At 41.2% G+C, this 26,651-nt stretch overlaps 1 protein-coding gene and 1 long non-coding RNA gene across 8 annotated transcripts in view; one reads left to right on the top strand and one right to left on the bottom strand.

Annotated features, from left to right (window-relative positions):
• The window catches only part of FOXP1 (forkhead box P1), a 493,878-nt gene extending 476,111 nt beyond the window's left edge, over nt 1–17,767 (top strand). For all 4 annotated transcript variants that reach the window (XM_040994813.1, XM_040994814.1, XM_040994815.1 and 1 more), the window contains 7 exons: nt 1,180–1,381; nt 1,487–1,566; nt 2,170–2,271; nt 5,406–5,527; nt 7,178–7,247; nt 11,819–11,985; nt 16,880–17,767. In XM_040994813.1, the coding sequence (XP_040850747.1) occupies nt 1,180–1,381; nt 1,487–1,566; nt 2,170–2,271; nt 5,406–5,527; nt 7,178–7,247; nt 11,819–11,985; nt 16,880–17,024 (888 nt within the window). In that variant the 3' untranslated portion in view covers nt 17,025–17,767. The remainder of the gene's footprint in view (nt 1–1,179; nt 1,382–1,486; nt 1,567–2,169; nt 2,272–5,405; nt 5,528–7,177; nt 7,248–11,818; nt 11,986–16,879) is intronic.
• The window catches only part of LOC121165844, a 33,004-nt gene continuing 9,595 nt past the window's right edge, over nt 3,243–26,651 (bottom strand). Inside the window, exons 2-4 of one of the 4 annotated variants that reach the window (XR_005885324.1) lie at nt 9,853–10,039; nt 8,066–8,169; nt 3,243–3,512 (exon numbers count right to left, since the gene is read on the bottom strand). This is a non-coding gene — a long non-coding RNA (uncharacterized LOC121165844). Of the gene's footprint in view, nt 3,513–4,798; nt 4,905–6,051; nt 6,352–8,065; nt 8,170–9,852; nt 10,040–26,651 lie in introns of those variants that run through there. The other 3 variants (XR_005885321.1, XR_005885322.1, XR_005885323.1) reach the window with 3 other exon arrangements.

The following is a 26,651-nucleotide window of genomic DNA, read 5'->3' as shown; positions in this document are numbered from 1 at the left end:
GAATATTATTACTTCCTAGTGGAGTGCTTTTGAATTGGTTCTCTGGCTAGGATCTCAAAGGAAGCTTACTTTGAATGGACTGACTGTGGCAGTGGTGAAACAGAAGAAGTCGGAATTTGCAGGGAGGAGATGTTGCCGAGGAAGGCTGGTTCAGGGCTCTGGGTCTGCAGTGACAGCTCTGTGAAAATGCCGATCCGGACGCTGACCGCAGCCAGTGTTTCGGCATTTCCCAAAGGAAATTTCTGTTAGAACGAATTTTGGAAAAGGAGCGTCCCTCAAGTATTTGTAAAAATAGCAGTGAAAGGCCAAAATAGATCAATCTAAATAGCATTGCATTTGCCTCAATACTATTGTAAGTAAATAAGATTCATTTCTTTACTTAATGTGAATTGTTTCATGTTGAAGTACATTCAACATTTAAAGGGGAAAAAATCTTAAGAGCTTCACTGTTTTGAGTCTCAGCTCATAGATTCTGGTCATAGATTTGAGAGTTTAATCTAATGAAGATTACACATAGAGCTTTTAAATATCGTAACTGACGATTGAAAGGAACAGACGATGGCTCACTGGGGCTGCACAGTCTTTGAGAGGCACTTCCTGTACCCAGGACTTCTCCGTGCTGGAATTGAATGGTCCGCCCTTGGGTGTCTAGGATGCTGGCCGCAGGCCACGGGTCGCTGTTTCAGTCCGTTGAAATTGAAGTTTGATTTTAATAACAGTGGAGGAAAAACAGCTTTTCGTGTGTACTAGCCCGTCACAGAGGTTCTTTTCTGTTGGACTGCCCAGGCCTCTCGCAGCGCATGCCCACGTGTTTGCTAGGACTCCTTGCTGAGGCTGGCGAGGCTCAGTAAGCTGTTAGAGGGTGGGATGTCATGAGTAAGGAACCATCAAGGTTCCGGATTCTGTGAACTCACCAGGCTGCGTAACCCCGTTTCGGTATCTGTCAGCACCCATTTTGCAGCCTTTGGAAACACCTGTCTCGCTGAATGGAGGCGAGAACAATGCAAGCAGCATTTCATAGTAAATATATTAAATGAGTTCCAAACTCGCCCTGTATTTCAGTTAAGTGCAGACAAAACTAGTTGGAGAAAGGACCCCACCAGGCGTCCTCCATTACTATTCTTTCCTGCTTTGTGTGTTTTCTGGAAGGTCCTCTGAAAAGTGTTCTTTTCTTTGCAGCTGAATCTGGTGTCAAGCGTCACACTCTCCAAGTCCGCCTCCGAGGCTTCTCCACAGAGCTTACCTCACACCCCGACGACCCCGACCGCGCCCCTGACTCCCGTCACCCAAGGCCCCTCTGTCATCACCACCACCAGCATGCACACGGTGGGCCCCATCCGCAGGCGGTACTCAGACAAATACAACGTGCCCATTTCTTCAGGTAGCTACTCCAGTCTCTGCCTCGTGTCAAGTTACAACTTGCAATTCTTGCTGATCAGCCTCTTTTTAAAAAGTGATAATTAATAGGACAATGATTCTTATTTAGCAGATATTGCGCAGAACCAAGAATTTTATAAGAATGCGGAAGTTAGACCACCATTTACATATGCATCCTTAATTAGGCAGGTAAGTAAATAATGCAGTACGTGAAATTATATCACAAGGTATACATGTACATGGGTGTATTATATTGATGAAGTAGATATAAAACCGCTTAGTATGCAAGCATGCTAAAACCTTTTCTATAAGGTTTTTAAAAACTGCAATATATAACATAATTGCTTTTGATTAAGTATTACAATACGATGTGATTATTAGGAAATTCATTTCACACAACAGTGAAAATGAGCCTGTTTAAAGATGGCAAGTCAATTATCACAAGCTACAGTAATCTCTGATCCCTAGAATTAATCTGAGCTCTAAATAATTACTGAGCTTTAATCAGCTAGTGAAATGTTTTGCATTTCTCTTTGATTCTGCTTTATGAATGACTAATAAATTAATATTTCTGTACAGAAACAGAAATAAAAACTCAAAACAATTAGATAATTCCATTTTGAATTTTGCTGTTGAGCTGTTTAAATACAACCATTAATCTTAGATCATTTTGTGAAACCTTTGTCAAGGTGTAGCTGTGAACCACATTTATTTTATACCTTCAAGAAACTGGATGATGACAGTTTTGCCAATTTGGTCACAAATTCTCTCCTGTGATGTTTTGCTTCTTAGGCCATTCTTGAATCTCCAGAAAAGCAGCTAACACTAAATGAAATCTATAACTGGTTCACACGAATGTTTGCTTACTTCCGGCGCAACGCAGCCACGTGGAAGGTAAGCTTTCTGTCAGGTCTAGTCTTTGCCTTTCACAGCATGGACTTATATAGACTTTAATTAGACACAGTTGTTGGTCTACAAGGAAATTGTTTTCATAGGAATATGGATATGGGAGATCTTCAGAAAGTTAATGGAAAATGTGTATTACGGAGAGAACTTTCCATGGGTTTAAGAAATTTTTATGTATCCAAATACACTCTTCGTTTGATTCATTCCCCATAAACTCTTTGAAGTATCTCCTTGTGTTATTGGGGAAATTGTGGGGGAAGCAATCAGTAAAATCCCACCTTTCTGGTTGCACTGTGCAGGAAGAGGTGACAGCACTGTGTTGCCCCAGATGCTGACATTGTACAAACCTCCTACTGTTTAGTCTTTAACCGTAGCTGGTATCTGAGAGGTAACTCACTCGCTCACCGTTAGGAACTTGGAATAATGACCCTAGAAACTTGACACAAGCTTCAGTGATGATTTGAAAACTCTCATCAGTCCAAGCACGAGAACTGTCGTGGGGATTTCCTCCAGGAGAATACACTAAGTTTGTTAAAGTCGCCAGATTGTCCCTGAGCATTCCATAGATGCACCAAGAAAGAAAAAGGAGCCTCTAAGCCGTGGGACTTCATTGCTGCTTCCCACAGGTCTCAGCCGGGTACCCCCATGGGAACACACGGCCCATCTCATTCCCACTTGAGTAGCTGATTCACAGACCCCTTGGTATTCTTTCCATTGTATGAGGGTGAGCCCTAATATTTGGACTTTCCTACTTGATATACCTTGGTGTCTGTTGTTTTTGCTTATAGAAGGCAAGTGCACTCTGACATTTATAGCCTTTGTGGTTTCCTGCCTGAAATTCTTGTAATGCTTATGCTCCAAAACATTTAAACACATCGAATGCAAACAGGATCTTTGTGACATGTAATTGGTGAAAATGCGGTAGACACATTCAAAGAAAAATACAAATAATCACAGAATCCATTCTTCAGTTTATTTCCCACATGATCCCCTTTTTCATTGAGACTCACGGGCGGACTCCAGCCCGCCTTTCCTTAGCCTGCACTGGGAGAGAAGCTGCAAAGACACTCTTCAGAATGCTTCACCAAATGTAAGGCTGGAGGAGCAGGGAGCATTTTCTTCAGGTTGCCTTTTATAAATAGCGAATGATCAAATTTAAAAATAATTACCAGTTCCAAATATAATACTTAAGCTGGGATCTTCAGATTTAACTTCTCGATTTTTGCAAACTGCAGGAGAAAGTGTCATTAATATAAACATTCCTACGTGAAGTACTTAATAACTCATAAATACGGGTAATTTTCTCTACGTGTCCTTATTTGTGATCTTAGACAAAAGATGAAAGGCCCTAAGTTATGACTGAAAAGAGCTTACTCATCTTTCTTGAAAATGGTTGATATTATTGATTTTAGCTGCTCTCTGCTTACAAGTACAGTCGTAGAAGACAAAACCCAGCATCTTTACGCAGCACGGCTGTAGGGTCCAGCCAGGTCTGCAGCCATCCTCAGCAGAAGCAGCTCCCTACAGCTCTTTTCAGTCCCACACATGTTGGTACTTATTTTAAAACGCAAGAAAATTATTAGCATTAGCGGTGTTGCCGCCTTTCCCAGATGCGTCTGTTCTGTGTAAACATGCTGTCTGGATTTTTAAAAAGAAATTTGGCTTCGTCTTTTCTTTACCCCTCCCCAGCTTTGCCCCAGGTGACAGGAGACCTGAAGCAGCCTAAACTATGGTTCTGTGCAGTATAAACAAGAAAACTACACAAATCTAGCCTATAAATTTCTAGGCAAAGTAGTTGCTGTATCAAGTATAACCCTGACATTACAAATATTTTTAGTTTTAGAGACTTTTGTTCTTAAGCTAATTCATTGAAGCTTTTTTGAATGAGAAGTGTCCATTAACAGTCACCTGGGTATTTTGAGCTTACCCCAATTATGCTGATACTGCAAAAACTTTGCAAACAGACTCTGTAGGAAAAATTGCCAAACAGTTCATCACACACACAAATATTCCATAGTAGAAGAAAATCATCATGCAGTTGTAAATATCCAGAAAACTGAAACATCTCCCAAAGCATCTAGCTCTGCCACCTTCAGGGGTGCTACAGGTGGTAGAAGGGAAGAGGTGCACAGTGTGTCCCTGGAACTGAGTGAAGGCTTACAAGCCGTGTGAGGGGACTAGCCACCTCTTGTTTCCCAGCTGAATCGTATACCTAGTCTACACAGAAAATCCACGTCAGTGACGTGAGTCTCTTTGTCATAGCTCTGTGTCCAAAGTTGAGTCTGCAACCAGCAGGACAAAAGAAAACAAGCCTGGCTTGTTCCTCTCCCCAGCATGGGTGGGTGGGTTGTCCTAAAACTCAAAGGAGAGTTGAAACACTAGAAGCCTGAACCCTTGAGTTCATATCCTCCTTTCCAGTGGATTATAAATGTCAAAGGCCAAGTTTAGGAATGACTAGAAATATACTTTGAATCCTGAGAAACACTTGCCTGTGAAAACCACCAACTGCAGGAATATCATTTTTGCCATTGAGGGAGTTCTAGTCATCTGCTTCGGTGGCATTTACTGCTAAGTAGTCATAGGTGTTCAAGAAGGTAAGGCACTACGGGGTAGACGGGATCCTGTTGGATGCAAGAGGCAGTGCTCTCAATGCTTAAATCCAGTGTACAATTCCTGTTCAGTAAAGCCATGGAAATGTTTAAAACCAGAAGCTGTCTTATATTTGGCTATGTTATACAAGTCACCATTTTTAATACAAACAATCTAGCCTTAAAAAAAAGAATGGAGGTAGATGGGCTTAAAATGGACAACTTTATGCTTTATATGTCATAGTTATATTTCAGATTTGTACTGTGGAATTTATTTTGGGCTTGTGTGAATATTATAAAATATTTCTCCTACTTTAGAAACTAGGCTAAAATGCCAAAGTACGATAGTCTTGACTTCAGTTTTTCACTGGAATCGACATCCTTGGCTAGGAGGAGGTCCTCCACGGGGGTGGCAGGTACAGCTCTTGTGGGTGGGTTTATAAAAATATGGACTGTTAGGCTGAATGTACTGCTGTTTTTGGAGTCTTTTCTTATAGAAAAATGTAAATGTTCTCTCTTTTATACTTGCTGCAGAATGCAGTGCGTCATAATCTTAGCCTTCACAAGTGTTTTGTGCGAGTAGAAAACGTTAAAGGGGCAGTATGGACAGTGGATGAAGTAGAATTCCAAAAACGAAGGCCACAAAAGATCAGTGGGTACGTCCACCATGTTTGAACTTCTTAGCCTAGCTTGGATTGTGCTAACAAGTGTAATGTAGAGGCTTTGGCTGCTAGACGGTGTTAGACCACAGACCTGGTTTCACGTTGTCTCAGTTAAGGGAAGCAAAAAAGCATTTCATCCCTCCTGTTTTGTATACCCACCAGTCCCCTGCCCTGCTTGCTGGTCTTTGTTGCATCACATGCTAGTAGCTTTTAGGTGGCAATGCATATTAACCCTCACAAACCATTTGCTTATGCTTATTGCATTTTATTTTCTTTTTCCTGTTCCCTGTATTGGATGTCTGTTCTGCCCCCAACCCCGTCTCCTTTTGTTGCCACTTCATCTCCTTTGCTGCTGCTCCTATCCCAGGGTGCCATTCGCACCAACCTCTCACTGCATAAGTGCTTTATCAGAGTAGAGGATGAGTTTGGGTCCTTTTGGACAGTTGATGATGAAGAGTTTAAACGTGGCCGCCATATTCAACGAGGCCGTCCTCGCAAATACTGCCCTGATGAAAACTCTGACGAGCTTGTCGCACAGTAAGAGCCTTTACTTGCTTTTGTTTTTTTTTTCTGCTGTTGCTTTGGCTTTGCATGGTTGACTCATCCCATGTAGTTCTGCATTTCACCGAGTAGCAGTGCCACAGCTTTCTGCGATGAATCGTGTGTTATCTGTACATGTACTTCTCCTGTTTCTCTTGGGCACACCAGTGCCTTGAAGAATGCTTTTTTGACGTCTTAAATGCAAACATTGGTTGTATTTTGATTCAGCAGCTTACAGCGAGCCTTAACTAAATGCTTTTGTGTGACCTTTCATTCCTCTAAATAAAAAGGAAATTTGTTTTTAGAGTTAAAATGTGTATCTACTGGGGGTAAATTTCTTATTAATTGTTTAAGAGCATAATTGTGATGAAAGGAATGATTAACATGTTCCCAGTTTAGGAAACTAACTGATGAGATTGTGTATATTTTCTTTAGTGACTTCTCACATTTCCTATTGGAAGTCATTCTTTTCCCTCACCCATCCAATGTATAATTCCTGTAGTGTTATTTTACTAGGGTAGAGGTCTTCTCAAAAATGGTATCTTAGAGTCCTTTAGTCAGTAAATAGAGACAACACCAACTATTGTCACGCCCTCGTGGATCATGCCAAAAGTAGGTCTGAGCAGGCCTACGCCTGCCTTGGGACTGGCCTTCCCCAGCTCGTGGCAGGATCAGTGCCTTGGAGTTAGGAAGAGCTTCCTGCCATTCCTTTAGCTGTCAGTCCCAAGTCCAGACCGTGCTGATGCCTAAAGGCCCCCGGCTGCTTCCTCTTCAATCCCATGACGCCCTGGTGTCACCTCTTGGAGGTCCCAGTGCTATCCCCAAAGTGACACTCTGGTGGAGTAGGGTACCTAGTATGAGTCTGCAGAGATCTGTAACGGGAAGATCCAGGCTTACTGTGACTTAGCAGACTCCGCTGCCTTGGGTAGCAGTGTGTGTCCTCACAGGTGTGTGCCCAGACTATCTCCCTGAAGGAGGGCAGAGAAGAGCTTAACTGTGCAGGTTACATTAATGGGGAAATGACCAGCCAGCTTAAGACAACTGAGCTAGGGACTCGGGGTTCCACTGCGTTTAACTTTGAGTTTTTATCTTTTTCTTATACAGTAACCCTTCCCTTATTAAAAACATGCAGAGCAGCCACGCCTACTGCACACCTCTCAATGCAGCTTTACAGGTAAGATTAATGGCCATCCCGCATATGCGGCAGAGGCACATGTCTCCCCCACTCATTTCAAAATATATTAGCCTTGCTCTAATTAGATATTAAATTTTAATTCCGTTAAACTTTTTTCTTAAGTGCACAAAGCATCGTACTCCCTGGAGGCAAACACATCGGGCTGCTTCAGCATTAGCAGGATGCTTAGCATTTTGAATATTGTGGCAAAAAAATTAAAAGTTCACTTATTAATATTTATCAGCAGTATCATAATTTCCATCCTCTTATTTCAGAATTTCACTTGAGGCAAAAATACCACAAGTGTAATTACTCTAGCACAGCTATTAATGTGCGGGATGATAGGCCACTGCATCACATGACCTTCTATTGTTCACGGGTTTAAAGAAAAAGCAGAGCTTTGTATTTCTTCTTCCTTCTTTCAAGTCGCTGTGAGCATCTTGTCTCCTGTCTGGGGGGAGGAGCGGGGTTTGTTTCAGTTTGTAAGTACACTGTGTTTTTCTGTGAATCGTAGACATGCTTAAATAATCTGCTAGGAGCCTAAAAGAGTTTTCTTAAGATGACCTACTAATCACAGCACAGAATGTTGGTTTGCCAACACAAACCATGCACTTGTTACATCATCAATGAGCAGGAGAGCGATGACGACCCAGATACAAGCAGGCCTTCTGTTACATCTCTCCGTTACTGCACAGCAGCAGAGATCTCTTCATTAAAGTACCTGAGCATAGTAGTACAGTGTCCCTAGAGAGCTCATAACCATAGCATCTCTGTGGTCAGAACCCCTGTTTTGCAAGACGGGGATCCTGACAGTATACCACGTGCTATGTTTGTCGTCTGCTACCGCTGTGTGCCTCGGCAGCCTGCATCTTCATTGAAGCTGCTGCTTGGGTATCACGGTGCCTCGTGATGTGTTAGGGCCCTGTGGGAAAACACAACAGAGGAGGCAATGGTGAGAAAATAGTTGAGATCCTCAGCAGTCTGGGGACGAGTGTCGAGGAAGGGCTCCTACAGAGCTGTACCCCGCCCCCCCGCATGACGTCAGTATTGATGGAGCACCTGCCCCGCGCCCAGCGAACTGCTGCTCAGAGCACTGCAGTTCCAATACTGAATGTACTGAACTCACCAATGCAGTAATTATTTTGTCTGGATCAAATTTTCATACCAGAAACTACTTTCTGCATTTCTTTTAATTACTTGTCGTTTACACAGTAACTTTAGAAAAGTAAGTGAAAGCACGCTTAGATGCTGCCACTGTAAATACCATTCATTACTAACTTATTTTCCCTGGAGTCTTGTAAAGTACGAACTTAAAGGCTGCTCCACGTGGAATAGCATCAAAATTACAAGTGCATTTTACATTCGTGAGGCAAGAGAAAAACAAAACCAACGACCCTGTGTCCTCTGGATACTCCTCACTGTGTGACTCATTTCAATTAGTGTACTTGATTATTCTAGAACCATTGAACACATTTGCTTGTGGCATCCTCTGCACCGTTGGCTTCCTGTGGTGGTCCCAAGCTGTCCTGCCGTTTTCTAGGGACACGTGGTGTCCATAATGAGGCAAACGAATACACTGGTAGAGATGCATCGCTTATAGAGGGTGGAGTGTCACTGTCCTTGGTGGGCTTGCAGCCTTGAGCGGCAGACCATCACACAAGACAGCTTTCTGCTGTGTAAATTAAATAAAGATCCTACCAGCAGGCCTTCCTTTCCATTACCACCCATTTCCATTTTTTAAGATGAGTAAAAATAATAGTGGAACAATATCTTTGAAAAAAAATTACTAGAGCAACATAATGCAAGATACACAATTTATAAAATAGGACAGCAGAATCCACTACAGAAATAAAACATGGGACTTGGGACAGATTGCATTATGCTCTGAAAAAGTGGAGTAACTAAGGGTAACCATAAAGCTTCATATTTATAGACTGCCTTTTCCCTGAGGGTCCGGGAGTGGTTAATGTCCCAGAAGTGATGGTACTTACGGACGTCTGCGCCATTACTTAAGCACCTTCGTTTTTTTGGCAGAGGTGCCAGTGTGATAGGAAGCCATATACTATGTGCAGCAGCATTTATATAATTATCTCCATTGTAAAATCGGTGGTCCACCTGCTCCTAAGAGATTATCAGCTACAGAAAAGGACTACTTTGTCAGGCATAAGCATTTGCTGAACATTTTTCTAACCTCGCGGAGAGTCCCTCTGATCACTTGTTCGACAAAGTGTTCAAGAGGAGCTCTGTTGCGGTGCAGACACCAGGATCTCTTTGCAGCTCCTTTGATCCTTTTATAAAGGGACAGGTTTTCTTTAGTTACATCTTTCTTGTCTGCAAACCAAGGGATCTATTTAAATTTGCTTGCCTCCCGATGCCTTTCACCACTGTGGCTGCTGGATCCCATCTCATTCAGAGGTGGCCTTGACCATGCCAAAGTCATCTTTGAAAGCCAGGGAGACTACTCATCTTAAAATTGGTACCTTGGCAGTAGGGTGAACACCTCATCCTAGGGAATACATCCTCACAAGCATTTCAATTTTGTCATTCCAATTTTTTAGTTGAGAATTAAAAAAAAAAAAAGAAAGAAAGAAACCCTAATAATGACCTCACTTTTGCCTCACAGAGATTGCACAGTGCTGAAATTAACCCGTGAGAGCAGACCTTGCCACGGCTGCAGTAGACAGAGGATCGGGTGGTGGTCGCAGTACTTCCACAGTTGGGGAAGGTGTCACAATTAAGGGCAGTGAAGATGCTGTCCAGCTGGAGTCGGCAGCAGAATTCTGGCCAATGCTCTGGGAAAAAAAAAAAAAAAAAAAAGCTTTATTGCAATTACAAGAGATCTGCTGCAAAAAGTACTCGATTCAAATTATTTGACAAACTATCGGAGAGTGGGAGAATATTCAGATTTCCTATTCTTCAAAATGAGTAGTTCACCATGTTTGGAAGTAAAAACAGGATTTCTCTCCCCTCTCTCCAGCCCCATGTTTAAAAAGAAGGCAGTTAAATCCAGAGGGAGAGGCAATGAAAAGCTGTGGGCTTGTAGAGGACCTAATTTTGAAATAATCCATTGTCCAGCAGTGGATTTTTTTTTCCTTTAAAAAAGAAAAACACGCAGAAGTGGTATCCAGAAAGCATTTCTGCCTTTGGGGTATCTGCAGTGAGGGGAGCAGCAATTGTTACAATAGGCAATAGGCAGGTTCCTTGCAGCCAGCTTTGCTCACTTGCTTGCTTCATTTCTGGCTCAAAGCTTCCTCTCTTGTGCCAGGATTTCTATAGTAGCTTGGACTCCGGTGTGACTGGCCAATGGAAGTCACCAGTCCAGATTTTTCTCATGAAGACGGAAATCCAGGCAAAGCGTATTTTGCAAGAGGACAGTTTTAATAAATTGTGGCCCGATTAACAGCCACCAATTTTTGAAAATCTGTCTTCTTGAATAATATGCGCTTTCTGGATCAGAATCACTCCCCAAATGGAAGAGGTAGGGAAGTGTAGTCCCGTGCTGTCCTGGACTAGTGTACAGCTCAGAGTGGGAGGACACTTCACACAAACGCAGGACAGGAAGTGAACAGTGTCCCTCTGTGCAGGGGAGCTCCCCCCCAAACACTCATTGGAAGTGACTTTTGTCACCTTTAATATTGATGTACTCAGGCACCAAAAAGAAATATGATTTAGAGCTTCCTCCTGAGAGATTTTTCTTTAGTTCTAAAAATCCAGAAGTGACTGGTCAGCCTGTAAGACTGTGGTGTTACCTTTAGCCAGCTCTAGTTTTCTCAAAATACAGTAAGCAGATTCAAAAATCACTGAAACAGAAATGATTGGAAGAGATAAAAATTGATTCCAAGACTATAATCTCTTCCTTTTCCATAGGATCTAACAAGTAAATGTTTATGGAAGTTCCCATAAATTTGAGTGGTGCCTCCAGGTAATCTAATCAAATCTCCACTATCCAATAGTGGAGTCTTCAAAATGGATAAAGAAACGAAAATTCCATTATATTTCACCAAGATTGGGAAATATTCAGTTCTTCTTGGAGGGGGAAAAAAAAAAGCCTTGAAACATAAGCCTCATATTAGATAGTGTTGTCGAGAGCATGTGGTTATCAAGGATACTTCCTACCCCACAGGCATGAGGGTCTCCCCAGGCAGTTCTTTAAAGCCACGCTTTGACCTCACAGACAGCACACCTAGTCCAGGATGCATCAGCTTCCTGCTGGTGTGCAGCCTCAGAGGCAGCAGGTGGCAGCCCAAATACCTGTGCCCCTGCCACACTTTGGGGAGACTTCTGGGCTCCTGGCTTTGACCTGACTGTCCTAGCTGCTGCAGCCATGTGGCAAATGAAGATTTCTCATTTTTCGTTTTATCTGAAAGGCAGAGAAATGGAAAAAAACTAAAAAAACATTAAGTCTGCATTTAAACACCACTTCAAAGCAGAGTCCTTTTACACCTATTAGAAACTTTGCCAACCAGGCTACAAGGATCTTATGTGGAAGACTGTAGAGCTTGCCCATATTTCATCATTTCCTTGTATTGCTACCCTGTGTGTTCCTAAGTTTTCCTTTGGTTTGATGGCAGGCTTCGATGGCTGAGAATAGTATACCTCTATACACTACCGCTTCCATGGGGAACCCCACTCTGGGCAACCTAGCCAGCGCAATACGGGAAGAGCTGAATGGGGCAATGGAACACACCAACAGCAACGAGAGCGACAGCAGTCCCGGCAGATCCCCTGTGCAAGCTGTGTGAGTACTGTCCACTCAGAAGGCCTTGTCCTCTGAACATCCCTACTTCATCATTTGATAATTATGCTTCCAAAAAGGTACAGGTCTGTCCACTGGTGTATGAAAGTACTATTTGCTAACTTTCCCATAAAACAGTTTTATCCTGCCCTGAAAATGCACACAATAAAACCGGAAATATTTTTTTTTAGTGTTTGTTTTGCATCACAGGCCATTATATAACTAACACACATTACCTTTTTCTGCTAACGTCAGTGTGTATCACTATGGAAAAGTTTGTACTTCGCTCGACTTTCAGACATGCTGAATCCAGCAGGGAGCAGATAATGTTGGCTCTGCTGTGAGACAAGCTTAACCAAGAATGCATTGCTGCAGCATTATTACCAAGCATTAACGATGGCACAAATGAAAGGTGGCATGATTTATAGATTGCTCTTAAAATATCAAAAGGGAAATTAATAGGAGCATTACAGCTGCAGACGGCAGTGTAATGAGTGCACCTACAGCTGAATCAAGTGATGGGCGATGGTTGCCCATGCTGACCGTGACAGGCACCAGGGTCAGGCATCCACAGTGACAGCCTAGGCCACGCAGTGGAGATGCCCGTGGTGCTGAGTGATGCAGGGAGGGACCCTGTCTCCCAGGAACACCTTGAGCACAGAGCAAAACCATAGACTCAGTGGAAGGACAAACTCTCCCTTCTAGTCCATTCCTGTAAAACTCTGGCCCACTTTGACAGAGAAAACCAGTTCAACATTTGTAATGCTCTCAGGTCCCAGAACAGGCTTCTTGCCTACCATACTTCATGAATTACTGATCCACATCTTATTTTAAGATGTGAGAGATGGGAATGGAAAATATGACCTGTAGCAATTAGGCACAGAATGAATTGACACACAGTGACAAAGAGAAAAATGTTATCTGCCATCATAATTGGAGGATAGATGGGAATCTAAAATTCGCTTTTCCAGTAACTGAATTCATTCCCAGTGTGCTTTGAAAAGGATCTTTAAAACACGGCAACACTAATTTCTAATTGATAACGAACAGTCTCAACGTTCCCTTCACAACATTTTGCAATTGTGTTTATCTTTCACACTGATGCTGCTATTTTATCCTTTCTAAAGTTACCCGCTGTTTCTGACTTCATTGTCACAATCAGATTCATCTTTAAATCATTCTCATGACGGAAGTATTTACTCAGTTATTAAGGAAGTTCAGAGCAAATGTAAACTGGCATATTAGCAAATTTCAGAAAAACTCATTGAACAAAAATATCTGAAGCTGCTAACTGGAAGATACTAGTTGTCCTAATCTGTGCCCTCCAAGGCTTAGCTGGTGTGTGTTCTTATTATGTAACGCAAAGGATGGCTGTATTAAAAGCAACAGGCGGGGGAGAAAAGGGAAAGATGCTCTAATATAAAGTCTCCCTCCCAGGCAGCAGTTCAAGGTGATGCTAATTTTGCTATGCAAAATAAAATCACCATAAAGCTAACTGGTTCAAAAATTTTGAATTAACCCTAGTATTACTGAAAACAGTATCTATAGCAGTTATCATTTCTAAGAGACACCACACAGAGGGATCAACATGCCTCTCAGATGTCACGGGTATATAGTATGCTAGGTTTAGGGGGAGCCGACTCCCTCTGTGAAACTGCTAGCCCTGTTGACCTCAAACTTGCATTAAGCAACCTCTATAATGATATGGTTTTCATACCTATCCAAAATGCACTAGCCTGGTATGATGCAAAAAAAAAAAAAAAAAAGTTTACCTGTTCCAGTCAACCTTTAGAGCAAAACCTAGAAGACCTGGTTTGGATGGCGGCCCAGCTGATGTCTACCATAGACAGTTCAACTCCTCCTTCCTGCTCTCTGTGACCCTCCAACCCACTCTGCTCCATTTGTCTGCAGAAAACAGTCACAGGATTACGGCTTTGGGGCATCATACTTTCATCCTGTTAGGAGCTAAAGAAACTACAAAGCAAAATAGTCCACGCTGCGCATACTTTCCACAGAACACGATGACTTTAAACATTACTCAATTGCATGTAAACAAAGGAATTGCTCCATTGGGAAGGGAAGGGCAGTGTCGCTCTGCACGGTTGTTGCCTGGGCTTTGGAGGCAGCAGTCTGAAAAGTGGGAATTGGAGGGGTCCGCAAGAGGAGGGGGGAGGGTATGTGGGAGACAAGGTGCACTGCTGTGAGATAACACTGAACAGTCTGCCCCTTACCTATGGGAAGCTACTTGCTCACTCCCTCAATCACTGTGGGCCTCTAGAACTGCATTTGCCACCCCCAGTGATCTGCTAATTTGGAGAAATCTCCTAAAATTGAAACAAAGGGCCCACCTGGTTGTGCCGTTATATGGTCACACAGATCTAGTCATTCATGCTTGTTGGGTCTGCACTGGATCAGAGCTAGCAACCTGTGTCTTTGGGTTAGTCAGTAACTGCGGAGTTTTAGTGCCTGTTTGGAGAAGGGGGACTATATTCTCTGATGTTCTGAGCTGTACTGGGGGAAGGGAGACTTCCATGCATATAATTTTTTTTCTTAACACAGTATTTGTCACAATTCTAGAACCACAGAGCAAGAACTTAACACTGTGACTGCTCTTTTTCTTCCCTAGTCCCTCAACCTCCACGAAATTTCACACTGTGCTTCTAAATGTGAAACATTTAATTCTGATGGTTTAAAATAGGAAGGGGAATGTTGATGTAGAAAATGACATTTGAACCTCAGTATGTGGCTAAGTAAAATAAAGAAAAAAAATCTTAGCTAGTAGACACTAAGGCATGTGGTCATAAAGACAGAGGAAGAAATCTACAAAGTAACAATTCTTTACATTTGCCGGAGGCATCAAGAAATGTTCACCACTGTCATTGGTTCAAGAATCACAACCCAAGGTGAACCAGACCTTACCTTATGCCTAGGTAGCAAAATATTTTTTAAAAAATAATTACTTTCACTGATGAGATTGGGTCTACAACGGTACAGCCACTTTGGAAATTAATAATCACAATAAATATCCTAAGAACCATAAAGATGTTTTGGCCTTTGCCCCAGCAATTCCATTCTTAGACTTTCATCCAAAAGAGATAAATCACCAGAACTGGAAAGATTAATGGCTAAAAATGATCTCTACATTAACAGTGAAGGAAAAAAAGGGGGTGATTAAAAATGCCTAATAGAATGCAATGAACTCTCATACCATTGTAAAATTAAGGTAGGGAGAAAAAGTCCCTGCTTTGACTACAAATGGGAAGAAACAGGCAAAAATGAAAATCTGACTTCGGTAGGTGTTCACTTACGATTTCTTTTTCTAAGGATTAATAAAACACCTAATTCTTCCCAAAATGTATGAGATTCTACTGGGCTGGCCTCACAGATGTGTAGTGCATACTAAGGCCACCGCATTTAGTTTAGCCTTTTCCAGGTTTTGTAATACAGGTAAACAGGACCTTCAGAAAGCCGCATTATACCTGGAGCGCCCCATGTAAAGTGTACCATAATGCAACTCTGCCGTGCAGAGTTTTCAAAGAATATAGAGAAGACTTTTTGAATAGCTATTTATCTGCCATCTACCCCTCAAACTCTGCTGTGCTAATTTTAGAGTCAATTGATTCTGAAGGCTCATGTCTTGGAGGGCAGTCCAAAGAACTCCTCTGTTTGTTTTTAAATGGTTCAAGGGGCCTTTGGGGTTTGCATACAGCATTAATTATTTAGCAAGCCAACCATCCCCAGTACCTTCACTTATTGCTAATACTTGATAATGTCAATTAAAAAATCCTCCCATTTGCAAAGCCTGTCCCAGAAATGGGACTGTGTGAACTTGAATGGTTCTTTTACATATCAAAAGCCTGGTAACAGAAAGTAATTTGTATTTGCAAAGGATCAGGTTGTAAATATGACTTATGAACAACATTTCTCAATTGTCACCAGAGTGGGTTTGTGTGATCACCCCAAGTCCCCTTCGTGTGAACCAAACGCTGGTCCATAATGAGAGTGTTGGCAGATCTCACTGCGCCATGCATCCTGGTGGCCACGACCAGCTGGGCCTCATGTTTTGCCTTGTTTACGGCTGACAGTGTTATTATTCGGATTGGGCCTCTGCTTTCTTATCACATTGTTGTGTTGAGCAAGCCTTTTCCTCTCCGTTTGTGTTTCCTGGCAGGGCTTTTCTTGCCTTATTGACAGTTTGTAAAAATATGCATTAATTTGGAGTTTCAAGCATGTATCATGGTGTCTCTTTGCTGTGTTTGCTTGAAGTTGATTAATGATAGAACCTCGCTTGGGGTCGTCCTCTGGAGAGTTCTTTCACAGGTTCTGCATGTTAACTAGCAAAGCAGAACACACAGCAAGCCATGATTAGCCCAGCCTCCTGCACTCAGTGGTGCCCACAAACGGCTGCTGTATTACAGATTCTTATTTCACATAATTATTTGAAGATCGGTATTCATCACCCTGGATGCCACTCCGGGGCCTGTTATCTGATACTCCAAGTGTGGTTCTAGGATCGGCAGCATCACCTGGGAGCTTGTTCGAGATGCAGAGGCTCAGGCCCCACCCCAGACCTGCTGGCTTACACTGCATGCTCGTAACCAGGGACCAGGCTCATCTGAATGTGCATTGAAGTAGAATCAACTCTGCTAAGGACCAGAGGCCTGCTGCCGTCCCCAGAGCAGTCACCGCAGGGCAGTGCCATCCCAGAACTCCCTGCACTGTCCAGTATGGCAGTTACTGTCCCCGCTTGCCAACTGTATTCGGCATTCACTTTCATTGAGGGCGCCACGCAGCCAGCAGCTGCAGTACTGGACAGTGCATCCCTAGAGTGCGACATCAGTGTTGTCCCCTAACACCAAGCTGCAATGTCTCATTGAGCTTCTGCTCGCTTTTCCAGACACCCTGTACACGTCAAAGAAGAGCCCCTCGACCCAGAGGAAGCTGAGGGGCCCCTGTCCCTGGTGACGACAGCCAACCACAGTCCAGATTTTGACCACGACAGAGATTATGAAGACGAAGCAGTAAACGAGGACATGGAGTGAACGTCTGAGTGGGCCGTCCCCAAGAATGAAGATAAAACAAACACGTCAAAAGTTAGCAGTGAAATTGTTCTCCATTTGTTGTACAGTCTGGAGGATTTTCACTACATTTTGACAACTCTGAAATGTGTTAACTCTTAGTGCCATCAAGAATCCCATTTGGGAGTATTTTTGATTTTTCTACTTTTTGTTGAAAACAGGAATTTGTACTCTGTGCATCGGATGGACTTGTTTGGTACGTGGGATTTTCCTGTCTTAACATCAGTGTTGCGGATTCACTGAACTGATTCACTTTCAGCAGCAGACTTGGGCCTGCAGCCTGCCGACGCGGGCCGCTGCGGACACCGCCTGAGCGTGTGCGCCTAAGCTGCAGACCAAGCCTTTGCCCAGAACTTAAGGATTCCAATGGACGAACCTATTTGCACAGTACTGCATGTTGATTATCACTGCCTTTACTCCATTTTTGTTTTTTTGTTGTTGTTTGGGTGTTTTTTTTTGTTTGTTTGTTTTTTTGCTTCCAGTTGGGATGGGGAAGGCCTTTGTGTGTGTATTGGGGGGAGGGGTTAAAAAGAATTATCCCAAACTTTTTAATGTATTGCTTTTTTTCTCCCCCCTGCTTTAACTAGACCATTTTAAGTTCTGACCTCAGGCCTCCATCTGGGCCCATGGCCTCTTGGAGGCTTCAAGTTTTCTGTACCTTGTGATGAATGTTAATAGGTGTTTTTATTATACAAAGCTGAATGTCACTTCTCGTTTGTAGTTTTCTGTCACTCATTCCATTTCCCTTCAGACATCACCACATTTCTCGAAAGTCAGAAAACATTCCGTTTTGGTCTTTTTTCAAAAAGGTCCCAAATGCTGCACTCTACACATGAAGGTCCTACACATGAAGGTCACAGATGTGACGTCCTGCCAGAAAGAGAATGAATGACAGAAAAAAACAGATACACTCTAGGAACAATGAGTCATTCCACAGGGCAATACTGGGGTGCAAAGGGGGTTGTTTCAAATTTCCTTCTGGTGTTTACTTTCTGCAGCTACCCATCTACCTTTACAAATGCCACAGCATTCTGCCAGCACAAGGAAACAAACAGCAGCGACAAAAAGCATCCCATTGATTGGACTGAAACTATGGGGCAATGGACAGCAGTCACTGTTACAACCAATATGGGTGGCACTGTTTGCAAGATGGCGTTAAACTTCAGCTTGTCTGAGCAACTTTGCAAAACAGCAGGGGCTCCAAGTTTACACAGCAGTTCAGATCTGCTTGGTGGCATTGATGTGTCTGAATGCAAATTCAATTCCAGATTGAATGTGCATGGGAGTTCATGGGGGCTGATTTCAGCAAAGGCGAAAGTATTAGTATAAAGTGTGCAAACTTGGTACTGCAGTTCAGACTGTTAAGCACTATTATCACACCAACCCAGTATCAAAAAATAAAGGAAGACATTAGTTAGACTGGAGTTTTCCTTTGCCCTAAGCTTGTGGGGACTCCGACATCGACCTGCAGCCAGGATGTTGGCAGGTCAGTACGACCTCAATACCTCCAACTCTGCACCCACTTTCCTGTCATTTCTTCACCTAGGACCGTAGATCCTTAGTTTGAGAGCCTTTGGAAATTTAATTTATATTCTTCATACCTTTTTTCCCCTAAAATTACCAAAGATGTTACACAAAGGTAAATTATGTTCTGTTTTATGCTTTATCTAATGAAGCCAAATATCCTCTTATTGTTGATCAAAGGAGGCGAAAGAATTTAGAGGCAGATAATGAGATACAGGCTATTGCTCACTTGACAAAGAGAACTGCTCCTCCATCTTAGAATAAGTGTAGAAGACCAAGTAGGTAATGGAACCAAAGTTGTTACTTTTTTCCTAGCTTTTTCTTCTTTTTTCTTATTTGTTTTTCTGTACCACCAGCAAGACCAAAACTCATTTTTGTAGAGTGAATCATGGGGCTACAGAAGATAAGGCACAGGACCCAGTATGAAAGGAGTGCCAGAAGGGATGGAGTCCCATCACAAAGAAGAAATGTGTGCCACTGAAAAGGAGGGGATCCAACAGGAGACAGTGATGATAAAATTCAGAAAGAACAGAAAAGCTTCCATGATTAAACTAGATCACATGATAGTATTTCTAGAATAAAAAACTTTTTTTTTTTTAGAAAGACTGTATGCCACTTTTGTTTAAGAACTGTGCTATGCTCACTGCATTAATTTTGGTTTATCTTGGCAAGTAGCCTCTGGTTTGTTTCGTTTCTCAGCTTTTCCTTTTTCCTTCCTTTTCTCAGATTAGGCTTTGGTCAGCATTTTTCATTTATGAAAAGTAACACTCCCATCCACTTGTAAGCTTGGTATAAAAATCCTTTTTGGCAATTACTTTTGAAGCTTCAATCTGCTTTCTGTATAAAGGGCAGTCTGTGGTCACTCAAGACTTTTTTTTTAAACTTTTCCAGGCAGCTTCATGATGTGCAGGCAGTAGCCAGACAGGGTCATGGGAAGGGGGCCCTGTGCTTCTAAACTGAGTGGTTGCTGGTTAGTTTGGTATTCAAGAAGAGGATAAAAATCTGGTAGATTAGTTCATTCTCAGCATGTGTAGCTAGACATGAGTAAAGATAACAGCATGAGAAACTGTTAGTACGCATACCTCAGTTCAAACCTTTAGGGAATGATTAAAATTAAAAAAAAAATACATTTCACTCAGTTGCACTTAGTCGTATGTCTTGCATGCTTAGTCTAAAGACGGTAGCAAAAAAAAAAAAAAGGAAAAAGAAAATTAGATTTTTACATATCTTTGCAGGTATCACAGCCTTGCAGAAGAACCAACTGAAAAAAAAAATTCTCAGGCTTTACAGCAAGCAAACTTCACTATGATTTTTACAATTCTGACTCTGTATTCCTTGGGGTATCCCAGTCGCTTCTTTCGGATGGGGTTTATTATGTTGTACATATATCCCAATGTGTCTGTGTGATCTTTGTCTTTTTTGGGGGAGGGCAGAGGGTGGTTCTTTTTTTAGATATTGTTCCTAAAAAGGAATAAATGCATACACTTGTTTGTCAAAACACCTTTGCTTTTTGTGCAACTGCTTTGTATTAACGATACTTAAAAAAATATCTTTGGAAAAAAAAACTACTGTATGTAATGGAATTGCAGAATATGCTGCACATGTATTTTATTTAGTTATTCTTGCTTTACAAATATTGGATGACATTTTTTGACATGTAGGAGGGAGAACTCCCCCCACCCCCTTGGCTTTTAAATTGTAACATAGTTGACAGATTTTTTTTTTCTGACTTCATTGATTGGAGCATTTTGTACAGGTTTTTATGTGTGTCTGTGTGTGTGTGTGTGTGTGTGCGTGCGTGCGCACACCCTGCGTGCGCTAATCTGTTTTTTGATACATTCCTAATTCCTTGTGTTTATCCTACCACTGCCTTCCTGGCTATCTTAAGCAAGTTCATACATTTGAAAAGAAAAAAAAAATATTGTTTTAAAAAAAAATGTTTTCTCCTGCTGCAGTAAATATTTTGCATGATGAAACTTCCAGGGTTACACTTTCAAAGTTTATCAGTGAAGTAGTGGTTACGATGGGGAGTGTCAAAATATTGAATCTTTATATATATATATATATAAACCTTTACAAGGTGCCAAGATGTAAAGATAATTTGCTACTTATTTTTTTCTCAAAGAAAATTATACATGAGGGAAGTGGTCCTGTATATCAGACAAATGTGCTGTCGGGTGTGCGGATCCATGGACTTGTCCCTAGAATCTGTTCGTGTAACACAGTTAGGCTGCCTCACTGGCCCAGCAGTGACACGAGTACCTGAGAGGTAACTGCCAACGCTTTGGATGGCTCTGATATTACTGTTGATACCTACTACAGCACTGCATCGGACCTAGGGGGAAAAACCCACTGCAATTCTGACCCCCAAGTCTGTAAATCTCACTAGCTTTTTTTTTTTTTTTTTTTTTTTTTAATCACACAAAGTTTAAAAATATCTCCTCTCCTTTCCACACTGCATTTCCAAGGGTACAAGGATGTCCTTACTTGGAAGGATTTTTTTAAATCTTTTGGTACATTTTCTCTACTGACATACCTTTCTGAGACTCTGGTTGCTTTGAAAATCAGTTTCATTTTTTTTATCCGAAGAATCAGATGTGTAATTCTAGAGCATTCCAGGAGCCCCTTCTGGCCCAGGCCATGTCTGCTAGCCCAAGCCCTTGAGGATGGTACAGTCCGGACTGTGAGCATGGTGCTTCGTATATATGTGCTGCCAGTAACAAACATTTTTGTTTTGTTTTGTTTTGATAAGGCATAGAAACTCATTCCTTGACATCAACTGTAATTCCATCATTCCATGTCTGTGGATACAGACAATAAAAAAATATGTTGTGCAGTCAGTACTAATTACTGACATTATAGCATTCTCAAATGCAATAAAAATGCTGGTTGTTGACACTGGTAGTAAAAGTCGCCACAGCCTAAGTTATTTTTTTCCTTCCTTTCTGACCTGCTCATGTTGTATATTAGGTTGATCACCAGCGACTTCCAGGACAGAATTAAAATCAATCTTAATGAAAAGCTGTCATCAGGGAAGGGAGACGCGCGAATGTGAAAACGCAGGTTTCCATAAAGAGACCTGAGAAGAAAGAGGGGCTATCTTTTCTTTGGAGGAAATAACTCCTTACTTTTCTTCATCAAATTTTATAAAGAAAAACAAAATGTTTAATAACTAGCATTAAGTGCAAACTAAAACTTCAGAGGAAAGCAATTTCATGAATAATTCATCCAAATTTCACATCTGCAAGATTAGTCATCCAAATAAAATGCTAATGTCAAAAACATGCACCGTCTATAATATTCTCATCAAGAAATCTTTTTGCATATAATGATAAATGCTTAGATAAATGACTTCATAAAAATATTCTATCAAAAGTATGCCACATAACTGCATTCAGTGAAGAAAACAGAACGCTTATACTGAAGGATTCTATCAAACCATCCTAATTTTGAGTTTTGTTTTTTAACTACACCTTTAGGAAAATTTGCTATTTTAGTATTATCTTTATATATATATCCTAAGAATGAATGCACGCAAGCATCATCTTTTTGTAAAAATTAAATTGCCTGGGTATTGAAAGCATCACTTTTAAGTGGCCAAACCATGGTAACATAACACTATTAGGTATATAATTCAGAAGACAACACAATCCAATAAATGACTTGAAAATTAACCTCGCAGTGTGCTCGGCAAGTCACCCACCGATGCTGCATTCTTTTGAAAAACGCCTGTTTTAGGAGAGTTGTTTCTGGTCTCTTTTTTTTTTACAAGTGATTTTGCTATTTATTTTTGAATCAGTGGCCCTTTTTCATTACAGTTGTGCCCCAGACTAGAAACTCGCTAATCTTAATAGTAAAACATTTGAACCCTTCATTTTCACCAGCTTAATAAAGACAATAATAGGATTTAACTGCAGGTCCTTTAATTGCTAGGCTTAAGCATGACTCTGCTTCTAACATAAACGGTCAGTAACACTAAATATGTGTAGATACTTCTTTTAGCAAGCTGAAGGTCCCAAATCAAGCTGGGTGAAGTGTCAGTGAGGATTTTGGTGGTTGCTGTGGAGTACATGTTTAACTGTATTAACAGAGGATGCTCGCACACAAGAATCATCTACGTATATTGGGCCTGCCAATGAAAAACAAGGCCACAAACTCAACATTGTGGCTCTTATTTTAAATAGTGGCTGTTACATGTGGATTATAAACTCTTTGGAAACCAATTTCACAAAGACACAGCTTCATGACAGTCATTACTCCCCCAACCCAAAAGAAAAACAAACTATAATTAGTCTTATTAGACTTTTTTTGGCTTTGCTGAAATTAAATATTTATGTACAGAGTAGTAATCACAATATATCTATCATCTCCACTGTAGTTGAGTCAAATAAAATATTCTTTATTTCAAAATAAAGTGAATTTGGGTCTCAAACTTTCATTTAAGGAACTGGCTGATGAAAGATTTAAGACAGAGTTCATATTGGAGGGAAATTAAATTAAATGCAGAAATACTAGTTGTACATCCAGAATAATATTTGGAGTATAAACCTACCACTAGATATAAACCTCTTTTGAAAATGTTTTATTTTAAAAGAGCAAAATTCTGTCCCATTTTCACTTTGTAAAGTGACATAATTTAGTACGTATGTCTCCATATACACTTTACTGTATATATGTATACACACACACATCTATGTATATATCCACTCAGTTGAAACTGTCAGCCACTGACTGTTTGGTTGGTGTGGGAGAGGGCCTATCCAAGGATACAGGGATGGGGACAGATAAGCTTTAAGTTATATTGTTAATTTGAAGGTAACTGGCCTCTCAAGAATTAATTTCAGCCAAAGCAATAATCATTATTTACCAGCATGTGACATTTTTATCACTCATCATATTAGCAAATTTCCATTGAAAATGCTAAAATGGTTCGTCATAAGGCAGATAACTGCTCTAGCTATAAAAATGACCAACACAAGTGCTGGTACTCAAACATTAAATTATACTGTAATTAATAAAGACAGTTAAACTGTCTACCAGCAACAGCAATTTAGGTAACCACATTTGATCGGCTATAAATTGTAACTACATTAAAATTCCAGAAATATTAGCAATATGGATTCCTTGATGGAAGTTGGTGCCGATCTCAAACTCTCTCTCTCTCTCTCCCGTCTATTTAACAACGGAAGCACAGGTCATGTTGACCACAAATCCGTGAGTGAAGATCAGGCCTTAGCACTTTTAATCTTGTGAAACAAGCAATTACAAATAGTTGCATTGATTTGTTAAAAAGCTTTAGGTGACATAAATTGTTTCTTGTTTAGCTTATTGCTCTGATACATAAATGTCACCATGACCAGTATTAATTGGGGCCATAGAACAACAGAGGTGGCCTGTGTGGCTTCCAATCAGGAATTTGTCAGTCCTTTTGTGATCCTTCTCAAGGGCGGCTGTCACGGCTGACTTCTCATTAGTGAGAGAGGAAAGGAAAACATTTTGTTATGTGAAGTCCTTAATACGAGCTTATATTTTAGTTCTAAACCAAACTGCAAGATTTTGGACTTGCTTTCTTACCATTTGACATAAAATGCCACATTTAAAAATATCTTCTAAATAAAATAATATTTGCAAGGCATTTCACCCCTTGAAAAGCTAACACTTTTTCTTCTCAATACATGGCACTGTATGTGTTTCCTGGGGTTTCTATTTCTACACTTGAAGTACAATCTTAAATGGCTGGTGCATGCTATTGACTTAGCATAAATCAAATGTATCATATATACTTTCTTTGGGTTGGCATGCCACTTAGAAAAATATGTGAGATTCTGGGGGAGAAAAGTCTGGAGAAAATTTATTAAATAGAAGTTTTTACTGTAATAGAATATTAATGTAAGCCAATGCTCATTTGCCATTAAGCGGATCCTTTCTTAAACATACACATGCTTTTTATTATTTTGCACTCAAGCACAAATTCCGCATTCAAAGACTTTCCATCTAGTCGGGAATGACTCTGGCAAGAAACATGTCAAGAAATCCTGACCTCCAGAAAGACAGCAGACATCCACACACTCGCTAGTCAACAGAGGCAGAGCCCCCTCCAGACACCCAAGATCAAGCTGGTCAACAGTGTGCAATACAGAGAAACAATTACCCCTTAAATCCTTCCTTACTGCTACTCCACCAGCACACATATGAAAATGTTTGATTTGCAACATAAAAGATTCATTAATTACCACTTGAATATTTAAAGCTATTTTGCAGTCTAACAGAGATAGATAAAGCCGTGAATTAAAAGCTCTAATAAAATTGTAAAAATATTTCGGTAAGTTTACCCATGTTATGATTTAGGGAACTATTCAAGCATTCTCACGGAATAGAGTCTTAGCAATTTTCAAGTGTGTATTTGAAGGAAGGAGCTAAGTGTTCTGGGAATAATTTGTTTCTCACTTTCAAATGTTTACTAATAATTTATTTCCAAATGATGCTTGCTACTTTAGGACTCCACAGACAGAGAAAAATTCTGCCAAGTAGTTATGAACATTGTGTGCCTGATTGAGAAGTTAAAATTTTTTTTTCAACAGTATTCAGTAGGGCTGAAGGGTTTAGAAGCTATCACATAAAGGTTATTTTCTTCCTACAAAATGCACCACAATCTCATACCACCCAACCCTGAGAACACAGTATAGCAAGCCCCTCTTTCCTCCTCGCCCAGCATCTGATGGCCCTATTCATGACTCAGAGTGTTTTTAGTGTCTGGATCCCAGGACCCCAGAAGCAGACCATGCCAAGCACACTGTGATCAATGCTTAGAGAAGGTCAGTGCCAGGTTACCAGCTGCAACCCTGATCATAGGAACTGGGCAACTCTGGCAAGTTATTAAATATTTTGGTCTTCAGCTTCCCCTTTCTGTTAACTGAGGATGTTTATCTAAATGAGGAAAGGAGTTCCTTCCAATTTTAAAGCTCTCAATTTTTTAAAAATCCCCCCCCCAGCCTTGTCAATGAAGATTGTACTCTCATGATTGAAGAGTATATGCATGGCATTCCATATTTCACCAATAACACAAGGCTGTCTTATCAAACCCTGCCTTGTCAGGTAGAATGCTACAATGAACTTTCACTAGCACGTGTCCTTCCTTCCACAAATAAGCTTGGACTACAATACATGACCTCCTGCAGATACAGCTGGAGATCAGACACAGCCTTTGACTTTATGGTACCTTTGGGTCCCCAACAAGAGTACTAAATATTAAATTATAGCACGATATGGGCCCAGCGTGATAGCCTAGCCCTTACCTTGCATGTGTGAGTATCCCATATGGGCACTGGTTCATGTCCCAACTCCATTTTCCATTTAGCTCCCTACTTGTAGCCTGGGAAGATGGTAGAGGATGGCCCAAAGCCTTGGGTCCCTGCACCTGCCTGGGAAACCCGGAAGAAGCTCCTGGTTCCTGGCTTTGGATAAGCTTAGCTCCGCTGTGGCCACTGGGGGAGTGAACCAGTGGATGGAAGATCTTCCTCTCTGTCTCTCCTTCTCTATGTAAATCTGACTTTCCAATTAAAATAAATAAAACTTAAAAAAAAAAAGATTGTAGCATAATGCACCTCAATGCTGAGAGGGGACAACCAGGCACACATAGGAAACAGGGAAGCTACCCGGAATGTTGAGTGTAAATGAAACTTCCAGGATGCATAAGACTGTAGATATGGGCTGGTGCTGTGACACAGTGAGTCTGACCTGCAGCCTGCAACACTGGCATCCCATATGGGTGCCAATTTGAGTACCAGCTGCTCCATTTCAAATCTAGCTTCATGTGAAGGAGTGGCAGATGACCCAAGTCCTGGGGCTCTGCACCTTAGATGCAAGGTCTGGAATGGAGTCCCAAGCTCCCCACTTCAGCATGGCCCAGTTCTAACCATAGTGGCCATTTCGGGAGTAAACCACCACATAGGAGATCAATTCCAACTCTCTTTTAAATAAATAGATAACCCTAAACCAAAGTTAGAAAAAGTCATGCAGCTAGAAAGATAGAGGAGAAAGTTTAAGCAGAGGGAACAGAGCCCTGGA

This window comes from Ochotona curzoniae, unplaced genomic scaffold, assembly GCF_017591425.1.
Source record: "Ochotona curzoniae isolate NIBS_2020 unplaced genomic scaffold, NIBS_Ocur_1.0 contig_908, whole genome shotgun sequence".
NCBI lineage: Eukaryota > Metazoa > Chordata > Mammalia > Lagomorpha > Ochotonidae > Ochotona > Ochotona curzoniae.
The sequence above is the reverse complement of the archived record's forward strand: the minus strand, read 5'-3'. Positions and strand labels throughout refer to the sequence as shown.